The sequence below is a fragment of the Ostrinia furnacalis genome, unplaced genomic scaffold, assembly GCF_004193835.3.
Source record: "Ostrinia furnacalis isolate ACB-3 unplaced genomic scaffold, ASM419383v2 OfSCF4162, whole genome shotgun sequence".
Taxonomy (NCBI): domain Eukaryota; kingdom Metazoa; phylum Arthropoda; class Insecta; order Lepidoptera; family Crambidae; genus Ostrinia; species Ostrinia furnacalis.
The window spans coordinates 463,187-480,192 of record NW_021134401.1 but is presented as its reverse complement, the minus strand read 5'-3'; the positions used below and the strand labels follow the sequence as shown (position 1 = coordinate 480,192).

General features: G+C 46.6%; 1 protein-coding gene across 1 annotated transcript in view; it reads left to right on the top strand.

Annotated features, from left to right (window-relative positions):
* The window catches only part of LOC114358989 (Leucine zipper like transcription regulator 1), a 51,323-nt gene that overhangs the window by 33,565 nt on the left and 752 nt on the right, over positions 1-17,006 (top strand). Inside the window, exons 9-17 of the mRNA XM_028313204.1 lie at positions 7,086-7,227; positions 7,775-7,938; positions 9,190-9,232; positions 10,273-10,405; positions 10,767-10,962; positions 11,934-12,088; positions 12,816-13,000; positions 13,810-13,936; positions 16,285-16,442. Of these exons, the coding sequence (XP_028169005.1) occupies positions 7,086-7,227; positions 7,775-7,938; positions 9,190-9,232; positions 10,273-10,405; positions 10,767-10,962; positions 11,934-12,088; positions 12,816-13,000; positions 13,810-13,936; positions 16,285-16,442 (1,303 nt within the window). The remainder of the gene's footprint in view (positions 1-7,085; positions 7,228-7,774; positions 7,939-9,189; positions 9,233-10,272; positions 10,406-10,766; positions 10,963-11,933; positions 12,089-12,815; positions 13,001-13,809; positions 13,937-16,284; positions 16,443-17,006) is intronic.

The following is a 17,006-nucleotide window of genomic DNA, read 5'->3' as shown; positions in this document are numbered from 1 at the left end:
TAAGCAGAAGTATTTCTAGTCCAGGAGGGAAGCAATCTAGTCATGAGCACGCGCAGAGACGTGTTCTCTTGCTTAAGGAGTAGAAGTAGGTCGTCATCATGGGCATGACTAGCCTCTGAGACAGAGAGAAATGCGTGTCCAGAGAGGATACTATAAGTTTTTTTAGGTTCCCCCATTCTTACCTAGTTAGACAATGAAAGACGAATGAGGGTTTTCGCGAATGAAAGATCCGCTAGATGGCGAGACGTGGATGTGGGATCTGACTGCTGCGTGATTCGTGGATTTTGACATATCTGTCAATGTCATGTCAAAAATAACCAGCAATCATGCAGCATTTGGACCTCGCGTCTACGTATTGCGATCTGGCGGATTTTTCATTCGCGAAAACCCTCATTACAAGGCAGGTTTCTGTGAACGTCTCTTGCTCGAGGAATATCGATTTTGTTTAGTCTGGGGGGAGGCTAGTCTAGGGGAGCGTTTTATACTGGGGGGCGATTTAGTATTTTAATCCAGGGAGAGGTTAGTCTAGGGGGACTGTTTAGTGGGGGGCCACTTTGGCTTGGGGGGGCACTTTAGTTTGGAGGGGTCACTTTATTCTGGGGGGAGGCTGTTAATCGGCGGTAGTAGAGGAAGGCGCGGCCGCGGGCTCGTCCCTAGCTGCCAGTAGACCGCGCAGCGCCAGCGCCTCCTGGCGGAGCGCGGCGATGTGTGCGCGCAGAGATGCGTTCTCTTGCTCGAGGAGACACGCGCGCCAAGCGATCTGGAAGCAAAAACGTAGCTAAGTAGCGAATGGACCCGTTGTTAGCTTTCCTTCGTCCGTTTTTTACACAAAGCAACCCCTTCTTTCTTTGCGACACTTGCCCCTCCTGTTTCAGTCTCAAGCACGGATATCTAGGAGAGGGTCCTCCTAGATCCAAGATCAGTGCTTGGCTGACACTTGTAAAAATTTTCCCAAAACCAGATCACAAAATAGACCAAACTCTTAAATTGTGGTTCGCGCACTACTGTTTACTCGAAATCATATCAGTCTTGTCTGTCGTCAATGGACTATGGAAAAAATTACATTATAAAAGTGAACTGCCACACTGGCGGATTGCAAGTGTTTTCAAAACGGAGCGGCGGCGCAGCGAACACGCCGCGTGTCCCGGCGAAGACGCGACGAATCCGCTAGTGTGGCAAGGCCCTAAGTCAATAATAGGGTTGTGAGCATGGAGTATGCATGCTTATCGTGTCTATAGATCCACGCCGAATAAGAGTCTACGCATATATCTTACTTACTACCTAGTACCTACTTAGGAGAGGAAAATGCAGATTCGGTCTGAAATGCTCCAAGTTTTACGGCGTCTACTCACTTGGTCTTCACGAATCCGTCTCGCATCCCTGGACTTCTTAGCGGCCTGGTTGTTTCTTCGGCGTCTTTCGAAGTACTTCTCGTCCTTCAGCTCGGGCGGGATAGGGCGCTTCTCCCCTCGTCTTCGGATGTCTGCGTCGCAGGGGGGAGGCGTCAGGACTATAAGGAAGAAAGATACACACACTTATGACTCCCTGCAGACTACTACAGACTACAGACTTTTAGTCGGCCGATAGTTGGGCCCGATTCTAATTTGTTTGAAGAATCGGCCGATGTAATGTGTGCACATTCATACAATATGTCCATACTGATTCAACAGCCCGACCCAACTACCGGCTGACTGCGCCTAGGCTTAGATAGATAGTAGTTTTAGATCAGAACTATACGGGGGAAGATAGATACATAAACTTTAGAATAGATACTCTTTATTGCAAATCACATAAAACAGAGAAAGAATATACTTGCAAAATCGAAACAGTACAATTTAGGTGATGGGGCACACATGCAACTCGTAGAGCTGATGAGCGTTGGGGCAGATGTTGTCGACAGGTGAGTAATATGTAGTGTGGGCAGTCCAGCTAGGTGGACTGACGATCTGGTGCATGTTACTTCCCGCGACTTTCATGGATGCGGGGAGCACAGGACCGGTCGATGTGGAAATCCTTGGGGAGGTCTTTGTCCAGATGTGGACATCATTTGGCTGAAACAAACGTGCAGTCTTGCAAACGCCTGACTGACGTCCTGCTAAAAACGTCTTATTTGAAAGAATCCTAAGCGAGGTTTACGACTAGCAATAAAACTTGCAGAAGATGACTTCCGCAAGCTGTCACCACTGTGTTTATCTTGCAGAAGTTAGCTTGTCACAGCTATTTACTTACACAGTGGTAAACAGCTTGCGGAAGTCAGCTTCTGCAAGTTTTATTGCTAGTCTAAACCTTGCTATATTATTCTCATTACTTGGAGGAGCCCTGACTGGCAGGTGTTGGCAGTAGGGCGGCAGGCAGGGCGGGGGCTGGGGCGGCAGCGCGGCTAGCAGCGGCCCCACCATGCTGTGCACATCTGTGGAGAATAGACGACAAAAATGTCGGGTCAATAAATATAAACGATACAGCTTGACTACTATGTTATCTTTGGCTCCTGGCTCTCTTTCTGGAGTTTAATTTCATGTTCTTTTGACGTTTATACATTCGCGGAATTATAAAAATAGTTTTATCTTTGTGGACATCTACGGTTAAATTACACAGCGCAGCGAACTTTCCGAAATCGCATTTCACGGACTTTATACACTTTTTTTTTAAACGTCGGGAAATTCTTTGCGCATACCCCCTGGTCGATGGAAACGGCCAGTGGGTTATGTGGGACTCTCCCCGCCTGCTCACTAAAGGCGGGGCCTACCTACTAAAACCCAATGGTGTCCACCGGAGTCCAAAGAAACGGATCCGCCAGTTATTAACCTAGCTCGCGTCGTTTAGTTAGTTCACACCAATAAAATTGATGGCCGTTGTGGCAGAAAACTTATCTAGAGGTGGCCACGGGCCGTAACGTAGTGTAGGTAGACTCAATGGACCGACGATCTAGTGAAGATTGCATGAAGTACCTGGATGCGGACAGTGCAGGACGTCAAGACCAGTCCAAAAATCGTTGGGAGAGTTATTTGTCCACCTATGGACTTTAGGTTCAAACGAGCGAACTATCGTACCTATCGCAAATATTTAATTTTGCAAGCTACTTTTTGTAATTTGTTTGTGTTTATTATTAGGCTGGTTTTAGAGTCACGCTGACGCACGCTGACCGTCAGCGCTGACAGCCGAAATGTATGAAGCGTCGGCGCCGAGCGATCAGCGTCACTCAGGAATGTTCCCTTCAAACACATGCTACTTTCATACGTTTCAAACCCCTACTGACCCTACGCCCTATGTATACTCCTAATTAAAAAAATAAATATTGATTCGAAAGAAGACCACAAACGAGCAAGGTGTGACGGGCAAATATTGCCCTCGGGGCACGATCAGTTTACCCACAGTTTAGGGGACAGACTACCTAATTTAATAGAGGCCACACTTACACGCGGCAATTTTGGAAATAGGTATCAAGTTAAACACTGCTGGGTGTTATATAAATTTTTTAATATGGTAGAGTTTGTAACAAAATTGTACCTATTTAAAAATGTAGTTTGATGCGCTGTTTTCACAATACGTGTGTCTCAAACCTTCAAATAAATACTTGCATAAAATGCCTAAAGATTATGCATTGGAACAAAGGAAACATTGAAAATAACTAGAATATGGTGATTTACGGGCAAAATAAATTAAAAGTCATCAGGTCGTCGCAATAACTAACTAGTATATCTAGGTCGTGGCAATAACTAGATTAATTATTTTCCCCGTAAATCACCCTACCTATATGAAATGAGACCCTCGGGCAAACTTCCGCGACGGACGAGCGAAAGGTCTCGGCGTCCGTTCGCCCCGTATCTTTCGCCCCCTTGCAGCTTTGCCTAAAAATGTCTTACGAAATAAATTATGAAGGGCAAAACTTACGGGGCGGATGGGTTCAAGACCCGAGCGAAGTCGCTAGCTAAGTTATTGCTGAGAATACCTAATAGGAATAGTGTCATAGCTTACGAGTGAATTCTATCATCATCGGTTGCCCAACATCCTGATGCGTGCGCTTGATATTATTCTGTAGCTCGACTTTCGCCTGGTGCGGCAACCACATAAAAAGCCTAGCTAACAAAAGCCGGACAGGCCGGAAAAGACAATTTTAGGCCAGACACGACCGTATAAAGCCTGGCAACCCTAGGCCCTTATCATCTAGAAAAAGGTCTTATTAGCAGATGGGGGCCCCCTCGGTCGCGGGGCCCTGGGCACGTGCCCAAAGTGCCCAGTGGGAAAGAGGGGCCTGAATAGGAATAGGGACCTATGTACTTTTATAGCTTCTATATCATGTGCATGGTCTGTGGAGAGGGCACGCGTCGTCCATCAAACCATTTATTAATTCATAATGCACCTGCGTTGCGTGTTTCACAATCAACAATTATGTGGAGGGAAGATTTGTTATTAGCTATCATTTCAAGTGGAAATTGTTAATGGTGTAGTAAATGGGCATTTCTACGGGGACGACCGATCGACCTACTGGGGCGAAAAAAGTACCTTTAAAATTGAAGTACGGACTTGAAAAAAATCACAGGTATTTATAGGACTCTTGACTTGATGGAGAGCATATTTAGAAGACCGCCAGGTTTTACATCTCGCCTTGAAAAAATCCGAAAGTTCAAAAACGGGCGAAATTTGGCCTAAAATGGAGTGTCCGGTTTCCAGAATTTACTCGTTTTTGCNGGCTACGTTTGGCGGAAAATAGCGCTTGTTGAAGATTGTAGGTAGACCATGACAACCAGCCGAAAATTGAAAAGAAAAAAAGGAATGTATTATTGTTTCTTTTGAATTTCATAATTTTTATCGACTACCACGCCCCCTGTTGCGCGCCCTTATGGCCTGTAGACTGACCTGGCTCACTGTGTCACCAGATTGTAGCTTGCCTATAACCTGTCTGACACTATCTGATTAATCCGTCTCGGCCACAGATCTCGACCAGAAGGGCGCGCAACCCTCATCACGCATTGGTTCCCGCTGAAAACCAGCTTCTCGGCATGACGTTTGTGTCATGTCGTGATTTTTGCTGAGCGGGCGCCTATTCAGCATATTATGTTTTTATTTATTGTTTGTTATGTTTTTTTATGTACTTACTCTTGCCTTGTATACCTTAAATTATAATTATGCTGAATAAAGACATTCTTATTCTTATCATTTCTGTCACGTGGTAGGTCAGTGGTGCTGTCATCACAAGCTGCCAGTACATTTGTTAGTTCTTATGGATGTTGTGTACTCGATTTTATTCCTAATAGATAGAGCTAATTTTGTTTCTCTATTATATGTCAGGTCGGTGGTGCGGCTGTTCCACGCGGGCTATGTAGTTATAATAAGTGCGAATTTGCAACATGACCTTCGACTGCATTGTGTTAATGTAAAGTTGACTTTATTCCGAGTAAGAATAGAGCTCATTTTATATCTGTCACGTGGCAGGTCGGTGGTGCCGCCATCACACGCTGCCGGTAGACCTAACTTACAGACGTAAATTCGACTTTATTCCGAGTATGAAGTTGAAGGTGTTGTAAACTCAACTCTATCGCGAGAATGAATAAAGCTCATTTTGTTTCTGCCAGGTCGGTGGTGCTCCCGTCAGCGGACTCGCAGCTGCCGACGGGGCGGCTGTTCCACTCGGGCTATGTACTTATAATAAATGCTAATTTGCTACATCTTATTGACCTTCGTCTACAGAACAGATGTGTTACTGTAAAGTGGACTTTATTCCGGATATAAATAGATCTTAGTTTGGAGTGTTTCTGTCAGGTCGGAAGTGCTCCCGTCATTACTTTCGAATTTCGAAGAGATGTAGTGATGTAAAGTCAACTTTATTCCGAGAATGAATAAAACTCATTTTGTTTCTGTCAGGTCGGTGGTGCTCCCGTCAGCGGACTCGCAGCTGCCGATGGGTCGTTTGTTCCACGCGAGCTATGTAATAAGTGCGACTTTGCAACAATAGTCTTATTCAATTTCGACTGCAAATGTGTTAATGTAAAATCGACTTTAATCTGAGTATGAATAGAGCTTATTTTGTTTCTGTCGGTGGCGCTGCCATAACACGCTGCCAATAAATCTATAAGTACTTACAGACATCGTAAATTCGACTTTATTGCGAGTATGAATAGAGCTTCTTTTGGCAGGTCGGTGTTGCTCCCGTCAGCGGACTCGCATCTACCGGTAGATCTAAGTACTTACAGACGTCGTAAATTCGACTTTATTCCGAGTATGAAGGTGTTGTAAACTCGACTCTATCCCAAGAATGAATAGAGCTTGTTTTGGCAGGTCGGTGGTGCTCCCGTCAGCGGACTCGCAGCTGCCGACGGGCGGTTGTTCCACCCGGGCTATGTAGTTATAATAAATGCGAATTTGCAACATCTAATTGACCTTCGACTGCATTGTGTTAATGTAAATTCAACTTTATTACGAGTATGAATAGAGCTGATTTTATATCTGTCACGTAGCAGGTCGGTGTTGCTCCCGTCATTACTTTCGAATTTCGAAGAGATGTAGTGATGTAAAGTCGACTTTGTTCTGAGTATTAATAGAGCTCATTTTATATCTATCACGTGGCAGGTGGGAGGTCATCACTTTCGAGTTTCGAAGAGATGTACTTATGTAAATTAAAATCGACTTTATTCCGAGTATGAATAGAGCTTCTTTTGCCAGGTCGGTGGTGCTCCCGTCAGCGGACTCGCAGCTGCCGACGGGGCGGCTGTTCCACGCGGGCTATGTACTTATAATAAGTGCGAATTTGGAACAAGTCTTATTAATTTTCGACTGCAGATGTTTCAATGTAAAGTCGACTTTAATCTGAGTATGAATAGAGCTTATTTTGTTTCTGTCGGTGGCGCTGCCATCACACGCTGCCAATAGATCTATAAGTACTTACAGATATCGTAAATTCGACTTTATTCCGAGTATGAATAGAGCTTGTTTCCGTCACGTCGGTGTTGCTCCCGTCAGCGGACTCGCATCTACCAGTAGATCTAAGTACTTACAGACGTCGTAAATTCGACTTTATTCCGAGTAAGAAGGTGTTGTAAAATCGACTCTATCGCAAGAATGAATAGAGCTGATTTTGTTTCTGTCAGGTCGGTGGTGCTACCGTCAGCGGACTCGCAGCTGCCGACGGGGCGGCTGTTCCACGCGGGCGCGGTGGTGGGCGACGCCATGTACATCTTCGGCGGCACCGTGGACAACAACGTGCGGAGCGGCGAGCTGTTCCGCTTCCAGGTCAGATTTTAATTAAGTGGGAATATATTTCCCACCATATTTTGAACTTTATTTTGTTTGTCTTAAGGTCCAAAAATAGCGTCTAATGTTAGCAAAGTATTGAGCCTTTATACGGAAGTGGGAATGTATTTCCCACCATATTTTGAACTTTGTTCCCTTGTCTTAAGGTCCAAAAACAATGAAAATCTTGGACTTGTTATGCTCGTTAAAACTTATTCCACCAGCCCCCTTCCATCCAGGGAACTAGGCACAGATTAGCATACCATCTCTACAATCTCGATATTCCATAAGCTCGTTCTTCTTTATAATGCGAACAGCTAAGGATTAAAATTCACTACAATCTGTCCCTAACTACGATCTGGGCCTCTTCAAGATCGTTCGTTCGTTCGTTTCAGCCGAAAGGTTCGTTCGTTCGTTCGTTTCACGGCTGGACAAAGGCCTCCCCCAAGGATTTCCACAAATACCGGTCAAGATGAGAGTATTGAGCATTAAATAGGCATTTACACTGTGTGCACAGACTCATCAACATAAAACTTATCTTCAACAGCTATCGAACTACCCTCGCTGCACATTACACGACGACTTCGGGCGCATCCTCAAGTCGCAGCAGTTTTGTGACGTCACGCTTCTAGTGGGACCCGACAAAGTTCCCGCGCGCGCGCACCAAGCCATGCTAGCGGCGCGCTCGCAGTACCTACGGGCTAAGATCAAGTAAGAACACATCACAGCTACCCGAAAATCTACCAAGTGGTATTAAATAAATAAATAAAGTCCTTTATTGCTTCTAAAAGATTCTATTAGATTGTAGAATGTCATATGGGTTATCAGAGTGTCGATCTCACAAAAACCGTGAAAGTGTGACATCACAAGTCAAGGTTGCGGGCATGCTCATTGCTTAACTAACACCAGCGTTAGTGGTGCGCTGCGTTGTTGTGACGTAGTTTACTTCTGTGACGTCACGCTTCTAGTGGGACCCGACAAAGTTCCCGCGCGCCATCACCAAGCCAAGTACCTTCGTGCTAAGATCAAGTAAGAGATAACACAGCAGTGCAATGATTCACCAGCATATAAGCGGTACGATGTCACGATGTCGCTTGGTGAAGGATATGCCAGTCATCACCGCTCCGATGCAACGCACCAGCAAGCAACACTCGCATCTCTCTAACACTACAGGTCGCAGCAATTATGTGACGTCACGCTTCTGGTGGGACCCGACAAAGTTCCCGCGCGCGCGCACCAGGCAATCTTCGCCGCACGCAGTACCTTCGGGCTAAGATCAAGTAAGATAAAACACAAAAAAAAGACAGAACACTCAAAAAAGGTTGTGTGTGAATCTATCTGCCGCCCGAACATCAAGTGTCACCTCCAGGTTAAGATCAAGTAACATTGCTGGATCCAGCCTTCAAAAAATGTTGTGAGCACATACATCACAGCCACTCAAATATCGACCATTTGGCAAAAAACCGTGAAAGTGTGACTTCATAAGTGTACGTCTTTTTAGACATGCCCATCGTGCGCACTAGTTTGGATCCGAGTGTTGCCGGTATGTTGCGTCGTCGCAGCGTTATGATTTTAACTGATTGAATGCCATATGCGTGCAATTTAGCGGCGTTGCGATGCAACATTGCACGCTGATGTGGCAAAAGGACGTGTATAGTCTGGTCCGGGAGCACGTAGAATTACGTCCAATGACCCCAAGCTATCCATCCTTATCGCTCGCGCGTAATTATATTGCTGTTGCGACTGTGGGACGGGCGCCCGCGGTGAGTGTGCGAGCGTGACAGCAACATAATTACGTGCGAGCAATAAGGATGTGTAGCTTGGGGTCATTGGACAAAATTCTACGTGCTCCCGGACCAGACTATAGGCGATCAGCATATACACATTGCATCGATCACCTTAAAAACATTTTCTTTTGCCATGTAATATTGAATGAAGTTTACATATTCAAACATGTTATAGGGAGGCGCGTGAAGAGCTAAGTAAACGCATCGCCGCGGGCGAGGAGCCGGCGTCCGAAGTTTACTCGTACAAGGCGGAGCCGCGCCTCACGGTGCCGCTGCCCGAAGCCACGCCCGAGGCCTTCAGCATGGTGCTCAACTACATCTACACCGACCGGATCGACCCCACCGAGAAGGGTAGGTCGAAGTCCTTATGTCCTAGGGAGGAGCTAAAGTCCGGTCGCCGAGCACATAGAATTTCGTACAATGACCCCAAGCTACCCATCCTTATCGCTCGCGCGTATTATATTGCTATCGCACTCGCACACTCACTGCGACCGCCTGTCGCACAGTCGCGACAGCAATATGATTACGCGCGAGCGATAAGGATGGTAAGCTTGGGGTCATTGGACGATATTCTATCTGCTCGGCGACCGGACAGTTAAACGTGTAGCCGCGGGCGAGGAGCCGGCATCCGAAGTTTACTAGGCGCCGCTGCCCGAGGCCACGCCCGAGGCCTTCAGCATGGTGCTCAACTACATCTACACCGACCGGATCGACCCCACCGAGAAGGGTAGGTCGTAGTCGTATGTCAAACGTGTCCTAGGGAGGCGCGTAAAGAGCTATAGTTCGTTTCATCGACAAAGACGCGCGCGGTCGAGTAAAGCGGGGGGTGCGGGGAGTTTGATCCCACCAATCCGAGTGTCATTGTTGGCATTGGCAGCGTTGCAATGAGGGCTATCGTTTTAGCGCTCACCAGTTAGCGCCACTGTAGAGTAAGGTTCTGTCACTTGCTAGTAGCGAAGACAGTGGCACCAACTGGTGAGCGCTAAAGTGGTAGGAGGACTATCGCATTTGCACTCATCAAGATGGCGCCACTGTAGAGTAAGGTCCTGTCAATCGCCAGGGGTGCCAACTGTTAAGTATAAAAACGATAGCCCTCATTATATTGCGATTGCACACACACACTCACTCCGGCCGCCCGTCGCACAGTCGCGACAGCAATATGATTTCGCGCGAGCGATAAGGATGGTAGGCTTGGGGTCATTGGACGAAATTCTATCTGCTCGGCGACCGGACGGCTAAGCGTATAGCCGCGGGAGAGGAGCCGGCGTCGGAAGTGTACTCGTACAAGGCGGAGCCGCGCCTCACGGTGCCGCTGCCCGAGGCCACGCCCGAGGCCTTCAGCATGGTGCTCAACTACATCTACACCGACCGGATCGACCCCACCGAGAAGGGTAGGTTATAGTCGTTACGTCAAACATGTTCTAAAGACCTAAAGTGCGGTTGCCGAGCACATAGAATTTCGTTCAATGACCCCAAGCTACCCATCCTTATCGCTCGCGCGTATTTATATTGCTATCGCACTCGCACACTCACTGCAGGCGCCCGTCGCACAGTCGCGCCTTTAGGGCGTGTGTTAACGAACCGGTTTCTACCTGACGTCGGACATGCATGTGTTGATGAGCCTCTACCTTAGAAAACATAGAATAGTTTCTTTCTCGATTTTTCAATCATTCTGTGACAAACCAAAAATCACGCGGGTTAAGTCGCGGTTCAAACCTCATCTCAGTCTTATTTACAACAATGTTTCCACAGACGAAGACCCTGCATCGCCCGCCACCATTCTACTAGTAATGGAAGTACTCCGACTAGCCATCAAGCTGAGCATACCACGCCTACGAGGGCTGTGCGCGCGGTTCCTGCGAGCCAACCTGTGCTACAGCAACGTGCTGCCGGCGCTGCACGCGGCGCACCACGCTCAGCTGAGCTGCATCAAGGAGTACTGCCTGAGGTGGGTCGAGGGACATCAAGCTGAGCATCCCCCGGCCGCGAGCGCTGTGCGCGCGGTTCCTGCGAGCCAACCTGTGCTATACCACGCTCAGCTGAGCTGCATCAAGGAGCACTGCCTGAGGTGGGTAGATGGAAAAACAAAAAAGATCGCAGTCATCGACACAGATTCCGGCACTGATTTTCATCTTGTGCCCTCTGCCGTAGCCCATCTAAAGTCTGGTCGCTGAGCACGTAGAATTTTGTCCAATGACCCCAAGCTACCCATCCTTATCGCTCGCGCGTAATTGTATTGCTGTCGCGCTCGCACACTCACTTCTGCCGCCTGTCGCACAGTCGCGTGCGACAGCAATATAATTACGCGCGAGCGATGAGGATAGGTAGCTTGGGGTCATTTCATTGGACAAAATTCTACGTGCTCAGCGACCAGACTATAGCTGCTGCAACCACGAAGACCAGTCCAGCGCTGCTCGCATTCAGGTGCTTCCCACAATAAAGGTAATGAAGCGCGAAGGTGATTGTTGTTGATGAGTGTTTTTGAACCAGAGGGGGCCGTCTGGTAAAGGTGTGGTGATTTTCTTAAGCAGAGTCATTGACACTGGGACGTAGGTAGATATGTAAAGCAGAAAGGGGACATCAATCGTCTCCTCAATATTCCTTCCATCTTACCTAAGTCTGTCGCCATAACAACAATGTTAACAGCATTGTTGTGTTCCGGCAGTTAGAGGTAAGATAGCCAGTTCCTCCGTGGTTGAGGATTCCGGGTGAAGCTCGCTTGCACTTTCGGCCTGAACGTCACGAGATACAGGCCAAGAGCTTCCTCGTTGTGGATAAAAAAAATAAAAAAATGTTCCCCCCAAATATTAGAGATGTCATTAGTTTATCGATAAGTTTTGGTTACACCATTTATGATGTGTTACATAAAAAAAAGTATGTCTCTGAAGTAACTGCTACATCCATTCATTCTGAACGCAGGTTCGTGGTGAAAGACTACAACTTCACTCCGATCGTGATGTCTGCGGAGTTCGAGCAGATGGACCAGAGCCTCATGGTGGAGCTGATCCGCCGGCGCCAGCAGCCCAGCAAGCAGCCGCCCGCGCCCTACAACGACTACGAAGAAGAGATCAACGGTGCGTTGATTAACCATTAGCCTAACTTCGAACTCCTCCTACGTTCTTCTGATTAATTTCGTTGCGGGTCCAATGACAGTTTAACTTTCCCCCGGGACAAACTTGACCTTGGTTAGGTTTTTATTGGCGGTCAAGCTGTAGATCATGGCTACACAGAAGTTGCAGTGGTGGGAACGAGAGGTGGGAATAGTCCCGTTAACCATCAACCTGTAGGACTACTCCGAAAAGCCGATTACATAGTCTCGGGTCTATCTGCCACCGTCGCTCATGCTAGCGTCTCGCTTGCGTGAAAGAGATGGCATTTTTCGAAACTTGGGAGAACGTTTCGGAGTAACCCTGCAGTGGACCGCCGATCTAGTGACGATCGCGGGAAACGCGGCTTTGGGGAGGGAACTTTGTCTAGCAAAAAATGTTAGACAAAGCGAGATGTGGATAAGCAACAATAAGGGATCTTACTGTCGCACTATTAAATAAGAGATAATGTCAATCTGGAAAAGGGAAATGGTACCTATTTTACAACTCCGTTACAGTCACCGCATCCCATCCATTTCCTCAGTCTACACCGACAACTATTGCGCAGTACCTTTGTCCAAAAACTGAACATCTACCTTTACCTTTGCTTATAAAGTCAAACTCCTTCCTCGTTCCTCTTAATAAAGCTTCCTCGTTGTGGATTAAAAAAAACTACTTACTTCTTGGTGTCTTTGACCTATTTGTTTATTTACAGGCACAACACTAGAACAGGACATGAGTGTATTCGCGAGCGGCGGCGCAGGCGGCTTAGAGCTGAGTGACGTGAAGCTACGAGTAGGGTCTGCGAGCAGGCCTGCTCACCGCTCGGTCCTAGCCGCAAGAGCTGCGTACTTTGAAGCTATGTTCAGATCATTTTCGCCGCAAGATAATATCGTCAACGTAAGTGATAGTTTTTTTTGTTAAACCACGTTGAGAAATTGGATGGTATGAAGTTATGGGTGGGGTCTGCGAGCAGGTCGGCTCACCGCTCGGTCCTAGCTGCGAGAGCTGCGTACTTTGAAGCTATGTTAAGATCATTTTCGCCGCAAGATAATATTGTCAATGTAAGTTATATTACTGTACTTTTTCCTAGTGACTTAAAATTGTGGGTGGGGCCAGACGTAGCCCCGCCCATTGCTCGGTGCTAGCCGGTAGGGCTGCTTACTTTGAAGCTATGTTCAGGTCATTTTCGCCGCAAGATAATATTGTCCATATAAGTGATATTAGTGTATTTTTTTTTTCGTTAAACCATGTTGAGAAATTTGATGTTTTGAAGTTATGGGTGGGGCCAGACGTAGCCCCGACCATTGGACTATACTGCACAATAGGGCTGCCAACTTGGTAAACAGAAACGTATTGAGAATTCATTTGCAATCATTCTGCAACATGACTGTTAAAAACCGGAAATTGACAAGCAATGAGGGCTATCATTTTTATACTTAACAGTTGGCACCCCTGGCGATTGACAGGACCTTACTCTACTATGGCGCCATCTTGATGAGTGCAAATGCGATAGTCCTCCTACCACTTTAGCGCTCACCAGTTGGTGCCACTGTCTTCGCTACTAGCAAGTGACAAGACCTTACTCTACAGTGGCGCTAACTGGTGAGCGCTAAAACGATAGCCCTCATTGCTGTAAGAACAAATTAGAACAGGTTACTAAATATTATCATGTGAAAATATTATTTCATCATTATTGTCCTTCTCAGATTCAAATCTGCGACACTGTCCCGTCAGAGGAGGCCTTTGATTCTTTGCTCCGGTACATCTACTATGGCGACACCAACATGCCTACAGAGGACTCCCTGTATCTGTTCCAAGCGCCAATATATTACGGTCAGTATTTACTTTTACAAGTATGGTAGAGACAATTTACTGTAATATGTGCCCATTAACCCCTTTAGAAACCTTTGTTTTGTAACCTGTCATCCGCTTTGCACTGGAGGGAGTCGAAGCTTTACTTCAAACTCCTATGTTCTTATGATTAATTTCATTGCGGGTCCGATGACAGTTTAACTTCCCCCGGGACAAACTTGACCTTCGCTGGTTGGGTTTTTATTGGCGGTCAAGCTGTAGATCCTGGCTACACAGGAGTTCTAGCTGTGGGAATGAGACATGGGAATAATCCCGTTAACTTCTCTACATAAGCTTGATATTTTTGGGTTAGGGAAGGGATCGTCACAATAGTTCAACGGTCAACGGATTTGCGGTATATTTATTTATTTATGTTAGGAAGAAGACCTGGGTTTTAATTTCTCTTCCTGCACATTGCGCCCCCTTGCTGACAACAGAGTGTCCCCGCTGAAAATCAGTTTCGAGACAAGCCCTGGCGCGGTCTTGATGTATGCTGAGCCTTTTTGTCAGAGGAGCACAAGCAGCTATCTGTCCATTTGTGTATCTCTTTTATTATGTACTATGTCTTTTTAGGCCAGTAGAATTAAACACAAAAATTGATTAAATCGGAAATAATTTCTGACGTCGAACCTTAGACCAGGCATACGGCTAGGCAACGTAGTCATGCAGGAGGATACAAGGAAGAGGGGCAGCCACAGTAGGTAACACAGAGTCGTTCAGGTGAGTGCCAGGAAGAGGTGCAGCAACCGCAGTTAAGGAACGGCTGGGACGAACAAGGAAAGGCGCATCAAGCTCGTAAGCCTTGATAGGGTTACACTGGTTGAGGTGGCCCTTTTCAAGACTTGGAAGCCTGTGAGTAAAAAACCATTGGACNGATAATAATGTGGGTACTATTGGAACAAATTTTGATGCTTTAGAACCATTGGGAAAGGTCATTATTGGGGTCTTTTGATAAAAAACAAGTAGAGTTAGGCACCACAAGGTGTCCAGCTACAGTATAATAAGAATATCAGTGGGTTAGATCAGATGGCTAGTCTATAAAACTTTACCAAATTGAGGTAAAAGGAAAAAAAACCGGTGGATGGGTCTTGTTCGCTTATGTGGTGGACATGCCAATTTCAAATGCATGCAGACTGCACTGTAGTAAATCCATATAGTCGCTTAGATCAGCTAGCATTCCGAAAATATATAGTACGCACATATTTGACCTATAAAAGATAAATAAAAGTAGGTAGTCTTGCTCTAGTTGATGGAGAAAAAATATGAAATAATGGTTATAATCAAAATAAACCAGCAAACAAGCTGATTTGACAGCTTAAAATTACTGTGCGTTTCAATAGAGTCAAAACAGCTTATAGCAAGTGCCTGAAAATACTGTGCCAGGATGGAGAAAGCTTTGCTCAATATGACTCATAAGCGCCCATTGTACTAAACTTAGTACACCCCTGAAAATCTAACTTCTCATTTTGTTTTTGGTTTTCTTTCTGCTTAGTATTATTTCTGAAGTATTTTTATAAAGAAAATAAACATTGGCTATGTGAAATTGACCGTAGTTTTCATTTGGGCGTTAATGGGTTAATATGTGCCCAGTATTTGCCCTTTAGAAACCTTTGTTTTGTAACCTGTCATCCGCTTTGCACTGGAGGAAAATCGAACCTTAACTTCCAACTCCTACGTTCTTCTGATTAATTTCGATGCGGCAGAGTAAATACAAATGAGTAAGTCATCTTCATAGAAACGCCCGAGCGCGGTTTGTATTTGAGCGCGCCAATACGTATGCGGCGCGCACGCACACACTCACAAAATTTAGCGTTGATTAGCGGTGAGTTGCCCCAAATTTTGTCAGTGTGCGTGCGCGCCGCATCCGTATTGGCGCGCGCTCACATACAAACCGCGCTCGTTGCGTTTCTATGAAGATGACCTACTCATTTGTATTTACTCTGGTTGCGGGTCCAATGCCAGTTTAATTTTCTCTCGGGCAAACTTGGTCTTCACTGGTTCAGTTTTTATTGGCGGTCAAGCTGTATATCCTGGCTACACAGGAGTTGTAGCTGTGGGAATAGTCCCGTTAACCCCTCTACATAAGCTTTGTGTTTGAGTTTGGAGTGTTCATCACAATAAATAAATAAATCTTTGGACAAATTCACACAGCGCCAGCTAGCCCCAAAGTAAGCAACTTATATGCTTGTGTTATGGGTGCTAGCTTAACAGATATACTACTTCCGGGAATCGAACCCGGGACCTCTCGGCACAGTAGTCCGTTCTGAACCAACTACACCAAACGGTCGCCCTATGAGAGTTCAAAACTTTAACTTATGGCCACTCCTCAGGGTTCACCAACAACCGTCTCCAAGTGTTCTGCAAGCACAACCTACAGAGCAACGTGTCGCCCGACAACGTGCTCGCCATCCTGCCGGCCGCCGACCGCATGCGAGCCGCCGACATCAAGGAGTACGCGCTCAAGATGATCGTGCACCACTTCGGACAGGTCGCTATACTACACTAAAGCCTGGTCCGTGAGCACGTAGAATTTTGTCCAATGACCCCAAGCTACCCATCCTTATCGCTCGCGTGTAAATTGCTGTCGCGACTGTGCGACGGGCGCCCGCAGTGAGTGTGCGAGCGCGACAGCAACATAAAGGCCTATTCAAACCTGAGCGATATTCGCTGCCGCTGTGGGTAGAGGTACATACCGCGCGGGTTTCGCTCAGGTATTTAGTACCGCGGCTAGAGCGTTTTCTCTGCCGCAGACGGTAGCGAATACCGCTTAGGTCTAAACAGTATTATTACCGCATACCCACTGGGTTTTCTCTGCCGCAGACGGTATCGAATACCGCTTAGGTCTGAATAGGCCTTTATGCTCACGGACCAGGCTTTAGCGGCCGCCCGCGACTTCGTACGCGCGGATCCCGATTTACCCCCTGAGGGGTTTAATTTTGCAAAATCCCGTCTTAGTAAGCACCAACGTTCTAAAATGAACCCCCCCATGAAAAATTTTAGACTTCTAGCACTTGTAGTTTCTGAGTTTTCGTGATGAGTCAGTGACCTTTCG